This window comes from Neovison vison, chromosome X, assembly GCF_020171115.1.
Source record: "Neovison vison isolate M4711 chromosome X, ASM_NN_V1, whole genome shotgun sequence".
In the NCBI taxonomy this organism is placed as follows: Eukaryota; Metazoa; Chordata; class Mammalia; order Carnivora; family Mustelidae; genus Neogale; species Neogale vison.
In genome coordinates this window covers 92,929,017-92,946,170 of record NC_058105.1, presented here as the reverse complement: position 1 = coordinate 92,946,170, position 17,154 = coordinate 92,929,017, and the positions used below count along the sequence as shown (strand labels likewise).

General features: G+C 43.9%; 1 protein-coding gene and 1 non-coding gene across 5 annotated transcripts in view; one reads left to right on the top strand and one right to left on the bottom strand.

Moving 5' to 3' along the window:
• Positions 1-17,154, bottom strand: part of EFHC2 (EF-hand domain containing 2) — a 189,334-nt gene that overhangs the window by 72,294 nt on the left and 99,886 nt on the right. For all 4 annotated transcript variants that reach the window (XM_044235435.1, XM_044235436.1, XM_044235438.1 and 1 more), the window contains 4 exons: positions 16,892-17,057; positions 8,233-8,375; positions 5,400-5,596; positions 1,844-1,974 (listed from right to left, as the gene is read on the bottom strand). In XM_044235435.1, the coding sequence (XP_044091370.1) occupies positions 1,844-1,974; positions 5,400-5,596; positions 8,233-8,375; positions 16,892-17,057 (637 nt within the window). The remainder of the gene's footprint in view (positions 1-1,843; positions 1,975-5,399; positions 5,597-8,232; positions 8,376-16,891; positions 17,058-17,154) is intronic.
• LOC122897830 lies at positions 15,523-15,629 on the top strand. The gene has a single exon (XR_006382664.1). It is a non-coding gene; the product is annotated as a U6 spliceosomal RNA (small nuclear RNA).

Below are 17,154 nucleotides of genomic sequence, written 5' to 3'. Positions count from 1 at the left end.
GGAGTGTGGGCATTCTAAGCAGAGGGAAGGGCGTGTGCATAGGCTTGGAGGCAGGAAAGAGCTTGACATGTTTGTTCATTTGTTCGAGAAACTGAGCGGCAGCCAGCGAGGCCAGAGGACGAGGCTGGGGAACAAGAAGTGATTAATACTGGAAACATAAACAGAGTCACATCACTGGGGACTCAGCCGGCTGCCCTGAAACGTCTGGATTTTACTGTAAGGACGATGGCAAGCCCCGGAAGGGCTCTGCAGGCTGGGCATGACCTGATCTGGTTTCCATCGTAAGGAATTCCTGGCCAGGAAAGGGCCTCAAGATGGGGGTGGGGGTGTGGGGACAGGAGCTGGTTGGTTCCAAGCACGCGGTGCCTCGAGGCCATCCTCTGTCACATGGCCTGGCGGGCCTTTCTTCCACCCACGGTTAGAGTCGGGCCTCCATCTGCAGCAACTTTTCCTCCTTGGATCTCCTGCCCGGGGCCTAAGTGCCTCCCAAAAAGTCCCATAAACTCCCTCAAGTATTTCCAACAGACTTTGCTAGAGTGTTGGGAGAATGGATGCTTTTGTAAAAGGACACAAAATAACAAAAGCAAAACCACTCCCTCGTTTCTGATGGAAATCTGTTTCCTCCTAATGGCTTTCCATTAGTCCCCCGCCTGGGCAAAGGTCTTTGCTCCTTCCTCCTTCTCCCTTTATTTTCAAAAAGGCCATGAACATGAGTATGACTATGAACAAAAACAAAGAGCTATAAATTCTTATTGATCCCAGAAGGTTGGCAATTCTAAACAATAAAAATATGTCCTGACTGTTTCTCTCAAAAGAACATTCTGGAGACACAAAACAGCTTTGTTAAGACAACAAATGAGTTTGGGGGACACTTTGGACCTGATGGTGGCCTCAGATCACCAGGTATTGATGGAATAGGCAATTCCAGATACAAAGCTGGAAATATCCCCTTCTACTCACCCTCCACCCCCTCCTGGACTCACTTCCTCACTGGTCAGCCCGTATCTGGACTGCCCCAAGTTTCTTATATAGCTTTTGGCCACTACTGTTTTCAGGAGTCAGAATTCTCAGTAAAGAGAAAGTCCCCTTTGTTCTCCCATCCATGATTTAATTTTCATCCTCCTGAACACGCTATTCACTTTGTTTTCAGGCTAAGAAGTCTCACAATTGTACTAGATCCTGAATTTGAATTTCCCTGTGTTTCCACTGTTTGGCAGTCAGCCCAGGTCAGCCACTGGACAATCCCAGAATTCAGCTCTACCTTAGAGAAAACCTTCATTGCTCATAATTTCTTATTATAGTTCTAACTACTGTCATCTATTTTTCCCTCGATTTGTCTTTTTATGTTTTTCAAAACACACCGATGTGTGTGAACTCACCTACACACAGATGCATACCAATCGCCTCTCCACTGATAACCAGGATAGTTTCCACTATCTTTTCCAACTGGATCACATTCCTAGGGAGCTGTCTCTCCTTTTTTCCCCAGATTTCAGAGAGGGGGGGGGCTTTGCTGCATTTTTTCCTCCCAGTCTCACTACCATGCACTCTTCCGGGCATTCCCTGGAGCCTTCAATACCAGGATTCAGAAGAGGACAGAACTGACTTTCTGTGCTTTTGTCTCTCTGTTCTTGCCTATAAGCTTCTTTTATATGCAAATGCACAAACTTTACTAGAAATGGGCCAAACTTGATCACAAAGTAGTAGGAACACAAAGACGTATCAAGTCCTAATAAAAAGCGTGTAGTAAATTAGTTAGGCAGCACCAGGGAAGAAACTGTTTTTTTGCTCTTTGGACAGTCTTGAAGGGAAACCGGATTATTGCTGGCAGCATCTGGCTTACCTGAATGTATTGTAATCCACCATCTTCGTGAGCTTAGAGTCAGCAGCTCTAAGAACCTGCTTGAGCTCTCTGGATTTTGATTCTTCTTCTTTCAGCTTTTGTAAGATAAGTTCAATGCTGCTCATAGGAAACTGAAGCAGGGGGAAGGAAAGGAAGGATATTAAAACATGCCTGAGCCATAGGGAGCCCAATCTTTCCGATGGCTGGAAAACAGACTTCACGCTCTGAACCTGAAGGTAGCTGGGCATGGCTTTCCACAGAGACCACCACAGAGAAGACACAACTAGAATTAAATCTCTTCAGTTTTAGGACAACGAGTGACATCGGCATAGGCCCAGATCGGAGAGAAATGAGCTTAAGGGACAGCAAGCCGCAGAAATCAGAAAACAATCCCTTAGCCTTCTCCCCTCCCCTGAACCCTTGGATGTTGGCTTAATGGGTTGGGAGATCCTAATGGAGTGATTAGTGATTCACGATTGGATAAAAGTGGACCCTCATTTTCTCTGGATCTTATGAGGGGCCCCCTGGGACTAGCGGCCATCAGACAATGCACTGAGCAGAGCATGGATGGGTGTTGGAGATCCACATGCACTACAACCCCCTGACATTCATTCTCTGGCAGCCCCCAGGTGTCGTCTCCCACCCTGTGATTAGGTTTTTGACTCTAAAATTACTTCTTACTCAATCCAGTAAAGCATAAGCTTCTAAATAATTACAGCTAAGTGTCAAAAAAAAAAAAAAAAAAAAAAAGAGAGAGAGAGAGAGAGAAGACTGAATGAATACGAAGATTCAAAACACTGATGTTAACTTAGTATAAAGGTCTCTTTTTTTTCCACCACAGGCTTTGTGACCTATCACAGCCCCCCTTCCTCCCCACCTTCTGCACTGCCTTTCATCTACTTCCATGATTAGATCTATTAGGTCTTTTGCGAAGATATTAAGGAACATATTAATTTGCAAAGATATTAAGGAGCATATTAATTTTGGGGCGCCTGCGTGGCTCAGTCAGTTAAGTGGCCAACTCCTGATTTTGGCTCAGGTCATGATCTCAGAGTTGTGAGATCAAGCCCCATGTCAGGCTCCATGCCCAGTGCAGGGCGTGGGTCCTAATTAAAAAAAAAAAAAGCAAAAACAAAAAACAAACTAACGAAAAACAAAGAGTATAGTAATCTTTCTCTTCTTCAAAAGTCCTTGTTAAGGGTAGTTTTAAAATAATGCAGTTTCACTTGGGATGCTGAAACCAGATAATGTCCTACCCTGCTTTTACCTTTCTGAAAGGAGAAAAGCCCTTTATATCTTACAGATATATATGTATATATACATCTATCCATACACTCAAGCTATGTTAATATATGTATATAATATATGTACAAACAATACGTATATAGAACCATGTATCTAGAACACATATATACCTATTATATATATATATATAAAATACACACATACATACACACTATATATACATATGTATGTTAACATATAGGTTTGCCCTGTGTTTGAAAACTGAGTCCTCATTCACAGTAGCTATTGTAAATTGTACCCTGACTACACTTGCTATGGGCAAGTGATTTCACATGCATGATGGCATTTCCTCTGCGTGGTAACTCTCTGAAAGAGTCAGCGTGTAAGGATGAGGCACATGGAGCTCAGGGACAATACATGTCGAAGGCCTCTCAGCCAGGAAATATGGAGCCATGTTTCCCAGCTCAGCCTGCTGTCTCCAGAAATCTAACTTCCCGATGATTGATCCCCTTTGCCTGAATTCAGTGCTTTTGGAGGCCCACCAGTTCAGTTTTATGCTAATGCCAGGTCCCAACCCTGCAAATGGAGAAAGGGAGTGGCGGCCCTGGAGGGTGCTTCGGGTTGGGCTCTACCGTCCAGAGGGAACACAGAGACGAGCTGACAGCCCCCACCCGCCGGACCTTCTGGCCACACTCTGCCTGGGCCATTTTCTCCCGATGACTGCATCGGGGCACCACCTATAGATGTCCCATGTCAGGCAGCTGTAGGAGCTGGGCCACTGCTGCCTGACGGGGGACATCTATAGGCAGCCTTTGTTCTCGGGCTCCCTGGCAGCCTGGCTGACGCTTTCTCAGAGCTGCACTGTGTCCTGAGGCCTTTCGTGCCCCAACCTCCTTCTTTCCTTCTCCTTTGTCAGGCGTTCAGACCTACATCTCAGGCTCCCCACCTGCTCTTGCTCCTTTCTTATTTATCCTTCATATGCATTCCCTGGGATGTCCCTTGCTTACTGAATTCAGCCTTGGCACCTGCTGCTCAGAGCCCCCAGACAGAAAAGGGTGATGGGATATACACAGAGAGACTGATCTTAGCAACTTACCCCTGAGCGTTTTATATATAAATGAAAGAGAATTGGTACTGTGTATAGAGATATAGAAAAAAACACAGATATAATTGACACATAAACATTATTTACAGGCAGACTTTTTTTAGATTTCCAAAAAGTTATCTGAGAGAGAGAGAGAGCATGAACAGGGGGAGGGACAGAAGGAGAGGGAGAAGAAGACTCCCTGCTGAGCAGGAAGCCTGACCCAGCGCTCCATCCCAGGACCCTGGGATCATGACCCTAGCCACAAGGCAGATGCTCAACTGACTGAGCCACCAAGGTAGCCCCTTACAGACAGACTTCTAAAATAAATTGTTTCTAGGGGCACCTGGGTCGCTCAGTCAGTTAAGCGTCTGTCTTCAGCTCCGGTCATGATCCTGGATTCCTGGGATGGAGCCCCAAGTCGGGCTCTCTGCTCAGCGGGGAGTCTGCGTCTCCCTCTGCCTCTGTGTTCCCTCTCCCTCTGTGTGCTCCCGTGTGCTCTCTCTCTCTCAAGTAAACAAACAAAATCTTTAAAAAAAATAAAATAGATGGTTTCTAGGTAGATTTTGCAATATTAGGCAATGTCCCTCAAATATACATGTTTGCACACCAAACCAATCCACACTCAAAATCAAGAATTCACCAACTCATTTTTCCAGAACGGCACTGCCATACTAGTACTTTTAGTGACAGTACCCAGCTGCCATTTTGTTTCAAACAAAAAAAAACCCTCCAAGCTCACTGTTGCCAATTTGTCCTTGAATTCTTATTTAGGCCTCAGGTAGCTCCTGTTCTGGAAAGCTGCAACCCCAGCAACTACCGGGTTCCCTTGGGGCTTCTGTTTGTTCCGTTCTTGGCCGTCCTCGTAGGCCTGTGCCAATTAACGGGGACTGCGCAGTGTGTGGCACCAGATTTTCTTCCTTTCCTATAGTCGCTGAATCTCTTTATGAAAACATTGTCAGCGTCAGCAGAAAAGCCAGGAAACTTGATTCAGTCCTGGGCCTGCCTCCTGCCTGTGCCCGGCATCCGTGCCGCTGGGCACCGGAGGGCCCAGCATGTAAACAGAGGAGATCGGGACCTGTGGCCAAGTCGCGCAGATCCATTATTCATGGCCACGTGTGTGAATGCACAATGTAAGGCCGGTAGGAAGAAGAAAAGGCCTAGAGAAAGAAAAACACAGACTGCAGAGTGCTGAGGGGCAAGTGGAGAGTGCCACAGGCAGCTCACCTTATCTGAGTTCGCTTCCATGAAGTTTAAGGTGTACTTGTCAGCATTGAGCAAAAGAAACAGGTAGCCATTCACGTTCACTTTGGCTCCGATATACAGTTCCTCCGCCTTGATATATTCTGATAGTTCACTTTTAAAGACCTCTTGCCCAGGCTTCTTAACACGAGTTCTTTTCAAGAACTTCCCGCCAGTAATCCCTATAGAAAAAGAGAAAACTTAATGAGTACCCTTTGTTCTTCAAAGAACCATACAACTTGCCTTTAGAGTTCCTTCCTGCTCAAACACAGACCATACAGCTTAGCTTGTGAGCTCACACTGCCTCTTCTTCTCAGACCTGAAGGGAGAATGAGGCACTAGGAGAACAACAGATTCCCTAGGTGAGTGTATAAAGAAAAAAAAAAGAGAGATACGGCATTCCAGCCTTTTCTTTCCCCTCTCTACTTCCTTTCCAATCTAAACACCTAAATAAACACTTAGTAAGTGCCTGCTGTATGCCCAGCAGCATACAGAGAACTGGGACATTAAGAAGATAACCCTGCTTCGGAGCATGTTTGAACAGTACCACGTAGAAAACTCCCCACTTGAACTTATTTCCACCTATCTGTCCCAGATGATGTCTTATATTTATTCCAACACGTGGATTAAGTGGAAGATGCCCAGCTTCTGGAAAGAAGCTTCCTTAACTGTTTGAAGATAACTCTGAGAGTCCCATAACTTTTTTTTTTTTTTCCTACAGGCTAAATATCTTTGCTTCTTTTAGCAATGCCACGTATTTCTTACTTTCCAGAATTCTGACCATCTCATGTGCTCTCTTCTGGGGCTTATTTAGGCATTTTGTTTTTGTTTTTGTTTTGTGGCTCTTGGAAAGCAGCGAGCAGAACTGAGGATGAAACTCCAGTATCTTCTCTCTGCTACTTAACTGAAACCTTCAGGCATCTGAATACAACCTGAGCTTTGGGGGTCAACTTCATCACACTCCTGCCACATTCAAACATCAGAAGTGGCGGAAAGACACAGGCTTAGTAGCCAAACAGAGCTGAAGCCCATCCTGGCTCTGTCACTTGCTAGATGATCTTGAGGAGTTATTTAATCTCTTGGAACCCCTCTGAATTCTCACTGGTAAAATGGGAATAAAATTTATAGGGAGCCATGAAAATGGGCCTTTCAGATCACCTATCACGGGGAATGTAGCTGACAAAGCACCCCGTGGCTATGCTCTGAAACCTATCCCTGGGTTTGGACCAAGGTCATGCTTCCCACAGGCTGCTGCCAACAAATGACTGGACAGGACAGGGACAAGGTAGGTCCATTCCTGCAAGATGGAGTCTCTTCCAACTAATGACTTGGCTCTCGGGTTCCTGGTCAGCCTAGCTGAAACTTGCTTAGAATCTCCCTGCAATCTAAGACTTTCTTTCCTTTCTTCCTTCCTGCTGTCCTTCACAGGAGTCAGACAGGCACTGAAGTCCAAGAGCTCTCCTGGCCTCTTCTGGCTCCTTCCACAATTTCCCTTGCTGGCATTTCCCCTAGTAAATCTCTTTTATATTCAGTCCCATCTTGCGGTTTGCCCCTTGGAGGATCTGGACTAACATAAAACTTAACCTCTTGGAGTTTTTCTAAGGATAATGGTAGGTAATCATGGCTGCTATTATTACGAAGAAGCTTGCAGTTGACATCTAATACCCTGTTTTAGGAGTGCTGCAATCTGTTTGGCCATCATCTTCCCCACTCTAGATGTACAGAGTTGATTTTTTTTTTGTAGCCTCCACACCCAACGTGGGGCTTGAACTCACAACCCTGAGATCAAGAGTCACATGGTCTACCAAGCAGGCACCCCCAGAGGGGATTTTTTGACCTTTAAGAACATTTCTATTTATTCTTATTTGATCTCATATTTTAGGATTTGATCCGTTATTCCAATCACTATGCAACCTGACTTAGTTATACAAATTATGCCTTATTCATTGGTGTACAGAGTGGCTCACAGCAACTCCTAAGGGCCGACTATTAAATTGTTAGGGATTTTGCAAGCCAGTTGTTCGTGTCAGTTGCTTGAAATGCACCGTGGTTGAGGTGTCTGCTCCATGGCATCTGACAAGTGTTGGAAATCAGGGCTTTTAAATTTTTTTCAGAAAGCCAGTTTACCGACACACTACTGATTCTTCTTCCCAGATAAGCCTTTGGCACAGATAAAAATTTTCAATGTGTTGGGACAAAGAGCAGAGCAGAGCCATAGAGTTCCATAATTCGGTAAGTCAGAATCAATGGCTCGTCCAGGCAATGTCCACAGCATCAGTGCACTGCAGAGAGGCACTCCGTGGGCCTGTTTGCTGGAACCTTGGCAAGAGCCTCGACAGACAGAGAAGCCAGAGGGAGACAGACTTTGAAGATTAAATTTTTTAAAAATCTGGGATCGTCTTATACTTAAGCCAACATTTTGTCAGTGGTACTATCAAAAACAGAGATTTCGTCTTGTCTTGCTGTCTTTGCATGGAACTGGTGGTAGACAGACCATGATTCTGAAGCCCCCGGATTCCACAGAAGAACCTCAGAGGCCACAGCGGAAAGGGGAATAGTTTCCAAAAGGAGGCGTCCAGAGTCTCCCAACCCTGAGCCAACCAAACTCTTCCTGTGCCTCTTTCATCATTTTATATGTCTGGGTTCCCATTTAAGAGAGCTTTGTAAAATGAACTTTGGTGGTTAAAAAAAAAGAAAAGAAATGAAAGCCACTGTCTTAGTCATCTAGGCTATAAAATCAAACCACGCTCCCTAACTTTCAAAATGAAGAGACAGTTTCTTATTCTGAAAAAATTGCTATAAGAGCTATACCTCTTACCTGAATTACTCTCAATAGGTTCAAATATTGAAATCGTGTCATCACTGAGAAAGTACGAAATAACAAACAACCTGTCCACATCTGCACATTTGTGTGTGAAGAGTTTTGCAAAAAACCGGAGTATATTGCTTATGTTGCCATAGCTAAATGGAAGAGAAATGAGGGTTACAGCCTTATTACAGAATTTAAAAAAAAAAATCTGCAAAAGGTATGCTATTTTTTTGAGGTATAACTGATTTACAATATATTAATTTCACCTGTACAACATGATTCACTGTGACCACTGAAATAAGAGTACTCAACAACTACCACCCCACTTAGTTATGTATTTTATTTCTTGTGATGAGAACTTTGAAGATCTACTCTGTTTGCAACTTTCAAATATGCGATACGGTATTATTATTTTTTTAAAAGATTTTATGTATTTATTTGACAGAGAGAAATCACAAGTAGATGGAGAGGCAGGCAGAGAGAGAGGGAAGCAGGCTCCCCGCTGAGCAGAGAGCCTGACATGGGACTCGATCCCAGGACCCCGAGATCATGACTTGAGCCAAAGGCAGCGGCTTAACCCACTGAGCCACCCAGGCGCCCCGCGATATGGTATTATTGACTATAAACACCATAATGTATTATATCCCAGGACTTCTCTATTTTATAACTGGAAGGTTGTACCTTTTGACCTCCTCCAACCATTTCACCCACCTCCCCCATCTGCCAGGTGTGCTACAGTGTTAAGGGAGTAGCATAAACTCTCTGAAGTTGGAAAAGTTCAACCACCTTCTTATTATTTACGCTTTAGATCTATATGCAGAGAAATTCTCTCAGTTTATTAAAATCTCTCTTGTTCTTTAGATGTCCAGGGTAACCCTCCGGGAAAATGTACCCAAAACAAATGTCATAAACACACTCCTCAAACCATCTGCTTTGAACAGCTGTTTCCCACTCACGAGGCTGGTCAGCGGCCACAACAATCATGTCAACAGGAAGGACAGCACCTGCCCTTCACTGGTCCAGCAACAAGAGGGTGTGTCCTGTCAGTGCCTGGAGCCATGACCCCATGGCCACCTCCCACGTTCTCAGGCCCGTTTCCTTGCTTCCTTCCAGCCCCACACCCTCTCCTTCCTGAGCCACTCCCCCAGCTCCCCAGCATCCCTCCAACTCCCTTCAAGAAAAAAATTACCTCTTCCCTTGCAAATGCTAGAATAAATAATGCTAAGATTAAATATAGCACTTACCACTCATATTGTGAGTGGCTATTACAGGTCTGTTTCCCCAGGGCAAGGACTGTGCCTTATTAGCCACTGGCTAATACAATACTTTTTACATTATAATTACTCAATAAATGTTGGTAGAAGGTCATGAAAAGATCCAGATAGATTAAAATTTGCACTCAGAATTCTATGCATGAATAAAATAGTCTAGTGACTGTTGAAGATGGGATCAAATTCTAGAATCGAAAGTTCCCAAAGTTGACTGCCTGGTCACTGAAGATACTAATTTATGATCCATGAGTGGAAGCACGTCTGCAGAAATCAACTAGTGTAAGGTGGCCTTTAGATCAGGGAGGCACAAAGTAAAATAAACGATAAACTTCATCAATTCCCTGTCACAACTCAAAGCTGGGAGACCCTCGCTTTCAGCGTCTTCTATGCCAAAGGTCATTCCTTCCCAGTGGTCACAGAGAATGAAAATACAACAACAAAACAACAAAATAGAACAAAACAAAACAGAACCCGTATTTCTGATTTGCTTTTCTCTGCCCCTTTCTCCGAATGTCCAAGGAAGCAGGGCTGGAAAAGCATGACGCGAAGATTCTCAGCTACACTGACGTAAGGCCTCCTATGAGGTGGAAAGCAGCAGTTCAGAGGTTTGCCTCCGGGAACCCTGGGGCAAAACAGCCGGGACTCCACAGCTCTCTCCTCTTAATTCCTGGTTTCCCTGGCTTCGGACAGACCTCAGAGAGCATGGGGGGAGCTACACCTTGTCAACCATCTTCTCTGGTACATAACTGGATTTATAAGCAACAAACAGATTTGGTAACCCCCATCTCATGGGGGAGCCATTAACTTTCACAGATACAGGAAGTATCCCTGAAACAACCGGAAGGAGGTTTAACATCAGGCCAAACGAACACTACTGTAAATTTAGCTTCTTAAAACTTAAGTGCGTTTAGAAGTGTGTATGTTAAGTGTGGGTTTTTCACTTTGAAAATGCCATTTTTTTTTCACCTAAGTCTTGTGTTCTGGAGAGCTCGTCAGTCAGGAATATAATTTACTCAAACAAAAATCTTTAGAGCAGGAGTTCACAAAGTTTGTTGTGTTTAAAAGTCACCTGGGGAACTTGTTAAATATACAGAATCCAGAGTCCTACCCCCAGGGATATGAATTCAGTAGTTAGCTTGTATCTCCAGAAACCTGCATTTTTAATAAGCTCCCCAGGAGGTTCTGATGAAGTGGCCCCCAGAGCACACTTTGGAAAACACTGCGAGTTATCTTCAGCTATTTCCTTGACTAATAAGCTAATTATCAACATTCTCTAAACTTTTTATCACAATACTCCCTCACCCTCAAAAAACCAGAATTTTCCCTGCTTCCTGTTATACCCCCTACATTGCTCCATTTGCCCTTCTGGGCCATGGATAGGTTCAGACACACCCACCTGCAGCTAGCTGCCATGACCACGCAGAACATACAGGTGACCTTTGAACAACACAGGTTTGAACTGTACAGGTCTATGTAGACGCGGATTATTGTCCTTGCTGTATTAGAAGAAAGGCGGTATCCTTTAAGGAATTACTTTGTCATCCACTTCTCAGTGTATATTCACTTCCTTGGTGATCTCTTCTAGTATCAAGTCTTTACCATCTACATGCCAATATATTTTACATATATATATATATATATATATATATATATATATATAAAATTTTGTATTTAGGAGACATCTCACACTTCACTTGTGCCCAAACTGAAGTTCTGTTCTTGTTCCAAACCTGTTCTCCCTACCGTCTTTCCCATCTTGGTAGACAGCAATTCTATCCTTCCACTTGTTCAGGCCAAAACCTTGGGAGTCATTCTTAATGCCTCTCTGGTTTCAGACCTCATGTCCAAATCTGTCACAGAATCCCGTTAGCTCAAACTTCAAAAACAGTTCCAGAATCTGCTAGATCTCATCATGTCCATGGCACCCACCAGGATCCGAGCCATTGTAACTTTTCTCTTGGAGGGCTGTGGCAGGCTCTGGAGTAGCGCTTCCTCCCACCATTGCCCTTCTGCTGTCTACTGACAACAGGGCCGCTGGAGTGATTGCTTTAATATGTAAATAAGATCAAGTCACTCCCACTGCTCTGATTTCCCAAGGAGTCCTCTTATCACTCAAAGTCAAAAGAACCCTTACAATGGTCTGCAAGGCCCTATGGCATCTGAGCCCCCATTACCTCTTCTAATCTGTCTTCTCTGCCTTCTACTCTCATCTTCTATCTATGTCAACCTGCTCCTTGCTCAGGGCCCTTACGCCAACTGTTCCTTCAGCCTGGAACATATTTCTTCCCTCTTGTAAAGCCCATCCAGACCATGCTCTTTTTAAAAATGAAACCAGGGGTACGGCTCAGCCTCACCCTGCCAGTTCCTCTTTATTCTTCTCATAGCAACTTATTACCTGCTTGACTTCGTCCATGGTACTTAACACCTTCTCCATACTTCTAGAATGCCCTTCTCTGTTAGCCGTGGTGTGCGCTTTCTGCCTCCCCCGGCTGGACTGTAAGTTCTAGGAGAGTAGGGCTGTTCTGTTCAATGATGAATCCCAAGCCCCTAGATCAGGGCTTGGCACAGGCAGGTGCCCTGTGAGTGTTTATGGACCAGGAAAATGAATGGATCGCTCAGGGCTACGTACCCACTGAAAACCTCAAAAACAGCGAGAGCTATACTCTTGGGGTTGGAAGAGACATGAAGGCTTACTTAATGATGAGAAAATAACTTCTTAACAGGAAACAGCATGATGAATGGAGACAGCAGGTGGACAACACCTGAAGCAAGTCAGAGATGCTCCATGGCTATTTACCCCTTCCTTCCCTTCTGGGACAAAAATATTTAATGAGCCCCAAGCATGTAGCCAGTGCTGTTCTCACTCTGAGGGAAGCAGTAAAGCCAGTCCCTGTCCTGAAGGACCTCTTGATCTGGGGGGGACACCACGATTCCATGAAGAAGTAATTGCCACACACACTGCGAATTGTACAGGCTCTGGGGAAAGAAAGATGAACTCCAGGAGTCAGACTTCTCTGGTTTCAAATCCCAGCTCAACTACAAATGAGCTTGGAGAGCCTGGGCAAATGGCATAAAATCTCTGACCCTCAGTTCCCTGTGTGAAGAATGGGTACGATAATGTTATTTATTTCATGAGGTTGTTTTGAGGAATACATGAGATCAAGTATTATAAAGTACTTAGCATACCATAATCACAAATTGCTTATCAGCAGTAGTAATATTATTATTACAACTACAAGAGGTATGACCAGCAGAGTATTATGGGCACACAGAGAACAAAGTAACTAATTCCACCAGTGCAAGGAGAAAAATACTATTCTGGTTCTCCCAAATCAGACTAGACAATCTGCCCAGCAGGCCACCGCAGTGAATTTTTACCCAGAAAATAAAGGCCTTCGTTCCATCAAAAACCTCATATGCTCTAATTTGGAACTATTTCCTCCTCCAGCAAATCAAAGTAGATCACCAGTAACCTCATACAATGATTAGCACCCAGGAGATTTCTAACAGCAACATACATATAATCGACACACGTCACACGCAACTACACATCTCAATTCCCACTTTATTTGCATGAAGAAACTGTCTTTTGCGTGCTTTGTGGGACCGTCTTCCCTAGGTTCTCACAGTTTTAAAACCTTGAGTTATTCAAACTCATGTGTAAGTCTCCAGTTGAATGTGCCAGTTACTATGGAAACAAGGTCACTGTGTGGGAGGAGCTTGAGGGAAGTGTATTCCTGGCTCAGAGCGAGCAGTGGACAGAAAGAAACAAAATTAGACACATTTGTGCCTGTGCCACCATCGTCCAGCCCTGACAGCAGGACGAGAATGTGGAATGCTGTCTACGGTCCTTGCTCTGTGGGCAAGTTGATGCGGTGTAGACAGAAAGAGAGAGACTAAGGCAGCTACCCACAAGGAGCTGCTCCCCCCCCCCACCCCCGGGTTCCAGAAGCAACACCCTAGATCATATTTCATCTTGTTTACTTATAAGAAAAATTCCCTCTCCTTTTACAATAGGGACATTCTTCTTGCCCGCCTCCTTCGGGTGGCTGCCCTAAAAAACAGCAGTTAGTGAAAAGTATCCATCAGAAGTCCTGCCCTGAAACCTCACGGTAAACTCTGTTATCCATAAGGAGGATGGCGTATGAGTTGGTATCCCCCTGATGCGACTGAAAGCAGTGGTTCTCAAAGTCCGGTGCATATTAGAACTCCCTGGAAGGTTAGTTAAAACACAGTAAGGGGTCCTACCACCCCCCCAGAGTTTCTGCCTTAGTAGGTCTAGGATGAGACACAAGAATTAGTGTTTCTAACCAGTGTGGGGACCACACTTTGAGTAGCATCTATACTAGCACTTAAAAACAAACAAACAAACAAACAGAACCCTAAAGTACTTCAAAATAAAGGATTGGCTTTTTATTTTTATTTTTTTTAAAGATTTTATTTATTTGCCAGAGAGAGAGAGAGCGCGCGCGCAAGCGAGTACACACAAGTAGGCAGAGAAGCAGGCAGAGGCAGGGAGAGAACCAGGTTCCCTGCCGAGCAAGGAGCCTGATGCGGGACTCGATCCCATGACCCCAGGATCATGACCTGAGCCGAAGGCAGCAGCTTAACCCACTGAGCCACCCAGGTGTCCCAAGGATTGGCTTTTTAAAAAAAAGATTTTATTTTTACGTTATCTCTACACCCAGCAAGGAACTCAGACCTACAACCCTGAGATCAAGAGTCACAGGCTCCACTGGCTGAGCCAGCCAGGTGCCCCAAAGATTATTTCTTTAAAGTTTGCAAAGGCCATCATGTCATGGGGAAGACAACCTTTTTGACATTCTAGACAATTCTTCATGTATTTTTGTCATTTTTACAAGCATGCAAAACGATTATTTTCCCTATGTCAAAATGGTTCTACAATTGCATCTGATCCCACTAAATTTTACATCAAATTCAGGATGCTATCTTTTTCATCTCCTTCTCCTGGTCTTACTACATGTTTTTTTTTTTTTAATTTTTTTTAAGATTTTATTTATTTATTTGAGAGAGACACAGTGAGAGAGAACATGATCGAGGAGAAGGTTAGAGAGAAGCAGACTCCCTGTGGAGCTGGGAGCCCGATGCGGGACTCGATCCCGGGACTCCAGGATCATGACCTGAGCCGAAGGCAGGTGTCCAACCAACCGAGCCAGCCAGGCGTCCCTACGTGTTTTTTTTTTTTTTATCATTTTCCTCTACCGGTTCTCCTGACTCACTCCTCTCCTCATGCAGGACTTCAATGGTTAGCCCACATCCTATTAAAAAATATGCAACATTTTCCTGCCATTTTTTCCCCTAACTTCTTTCTCCGGGGCCTCATCTCCCTGCAGAAGTGAAAAAGTGGCCATGGGCAATGCCCACATTCTACATACATGATGGAGTGGGAGATTTTTCCTTGTATATATTAGGAAAAGTTTTGAAAGTCCATCTTTTGAAATTATATTTGGCCATGGGAGCAATCTACAGTTACTAAACTCAGCCAAACTTCTCAAAGGAAAACAACATCAGTCGTCGAATAAAAGTGTGAAAAATACTTCAGAGTCACTAAAGCCTTGAGACCAAGGGTAGGCAAACTACAGCATGTGGATCAAATATGGCCAGCCACCCGGTTTTGCGTGAGCTGTGAGCTAAGAATGGTTTTCACGTTTTTCAATGGGTGAAAACATCAAGAAGATATTATTGTGTGATATGCAAAAATTATATGAAATCCAATGTCAGTGTCCAGACACAGAGTTTTATTGGAACCAGTCACACCTTTGTTTTTGGACTCTACAGATGCTTTCACATTATGGTGACAGAACTGGATGGTTCTAACAGAGGCCCTATGGCCTTCAAAGCCAAAAACATTTAGTATCTGACTCTTCCAAGACAAAATTTGCTGACCCTTACTCTATACCACTTCCAAGGGACCATCTTGAGGAGATATATGTAAGGAAAGGCAACATAAATTGGGGGTAATATAACTTTAGGGGCTTCTAGCTGACTCATTAAAATAATCACTCAAGTGCGCACTTCGGCAGCACTTATACTAAAGTTGGAACAATACAGGGATTAGCATGGCTGCTGCGTCATTAGGATGACAAGCAAATTCATGAAGTGTTCTATAGTTTCAGAAAATAAAAATAAAAAATAATAAAAGAAAATAACCACTTGGTGGTAGAGAAAAGGGAAACTTCATGCACTATTGGTGGAAACGTGAAGTGGGGCAGCCACTCTGGGAAACGCTATGGAGGTTCCTCAAAAAATTAAAACCACCATATGATCCAGCCATTCCACTTCTGGATATATATTCAGAGAAAATGAAATCACTAACTCTGAAGGATGCCCACACACTCGGGTTTACTGCGTTATGCACAACAGCCAAGACACAGAAGCAACCTAAGTGTCCAGCGACAGACGGATGGATACAAGTGTATATACATGCACTGGAATATTATCCAACTATACAAAAGGAGGAAATCCCGCCATTTGCAACAACATGGATGGACCGCGAGGGCATTATGCTCAGTGAAATAAGTCAGAGAAAGACAAATACTGTATGATCTCACTTACGTGTGGAATCTCAAAAAACCAAACACACAGAAACAGATGAGATTGGTGGTTGCCAGAGCTCGGGCGGTAGAGGGTGGGTAAAACGGGTAGAGGGGATCAAAAGGTACCAAATTCCAGTCATAAGATCAGTAAGTCCTAGGAATGTACTAATGTACAACAGGGTGTATGTAGTTAACAATACTCTATTGTATATTAAAAAGTTACTGAGGGACCAGATCTTAAAAGTTCTCATCACAGAAAAAAACAAAAAAACAAAAAAACAACAAACACGTAACTACGGGAGATGACTTACATGAACTAATCTTCCAGTGGTGATCATTTTTACAAAATGTACACATATCCAATCATTATGTTGCACACCTTTAAATTATATAATGTTGGGGCACCTGGGTGGCTCAGTCGGTTAAGCATCTGCCTTTGGCACAGGTCATAACCCCAGGGTTCTGGGAACGAGTCCCACTTCGGGTTCCTTGTTCGGCAGGAAGCCTGTGTCTCGCCCTTGTCCTGCCACCCCCCTCCCCCGCTTGTGTGCATGCGCACACTCTCTCTCTGATAAATAAATAAATAAAATCTTTTAAAAAATTATACAATATTACATGTCAAGTATACTTCAATAAAACTGGGAAAAAATAAAATAACCACTCAACGAAGAACCTCTTAATACTTGCATGTTAATCAGTGTCATTAAAAAGCTATAATGGGATGTTCCTGAACTCTTAATTACATGAGCTGAGTGTCTTATGTTCCGCCCTGAGGACTATGGTATAAACCCCGAACACATTTGGGAAAGATCAGACTGAAGTCATGGTTCCCTCAAGCACCTGTCTTTTTCCACAAACTTCCTGAAGTTCTTCTGATGAGGTGTGGGCCTGAGGCCTATGCAGGAGCGTAGAGAATCCTCTTCAGAACCAAAGCCGGTATAAGGTGGAAATTTCCTTTCTATTTTTGGAGGAGGTGGAGCCTTGCACAGAATCGAGGTGAAGTTCTCTATAACAAAACAAAGGCGAACGAAACATCAATATTTTTTTTTTGCCCTGATTGTGGCTGTTTTGAAAGGTTTGTTATGTTTTCAAGATGGACATGG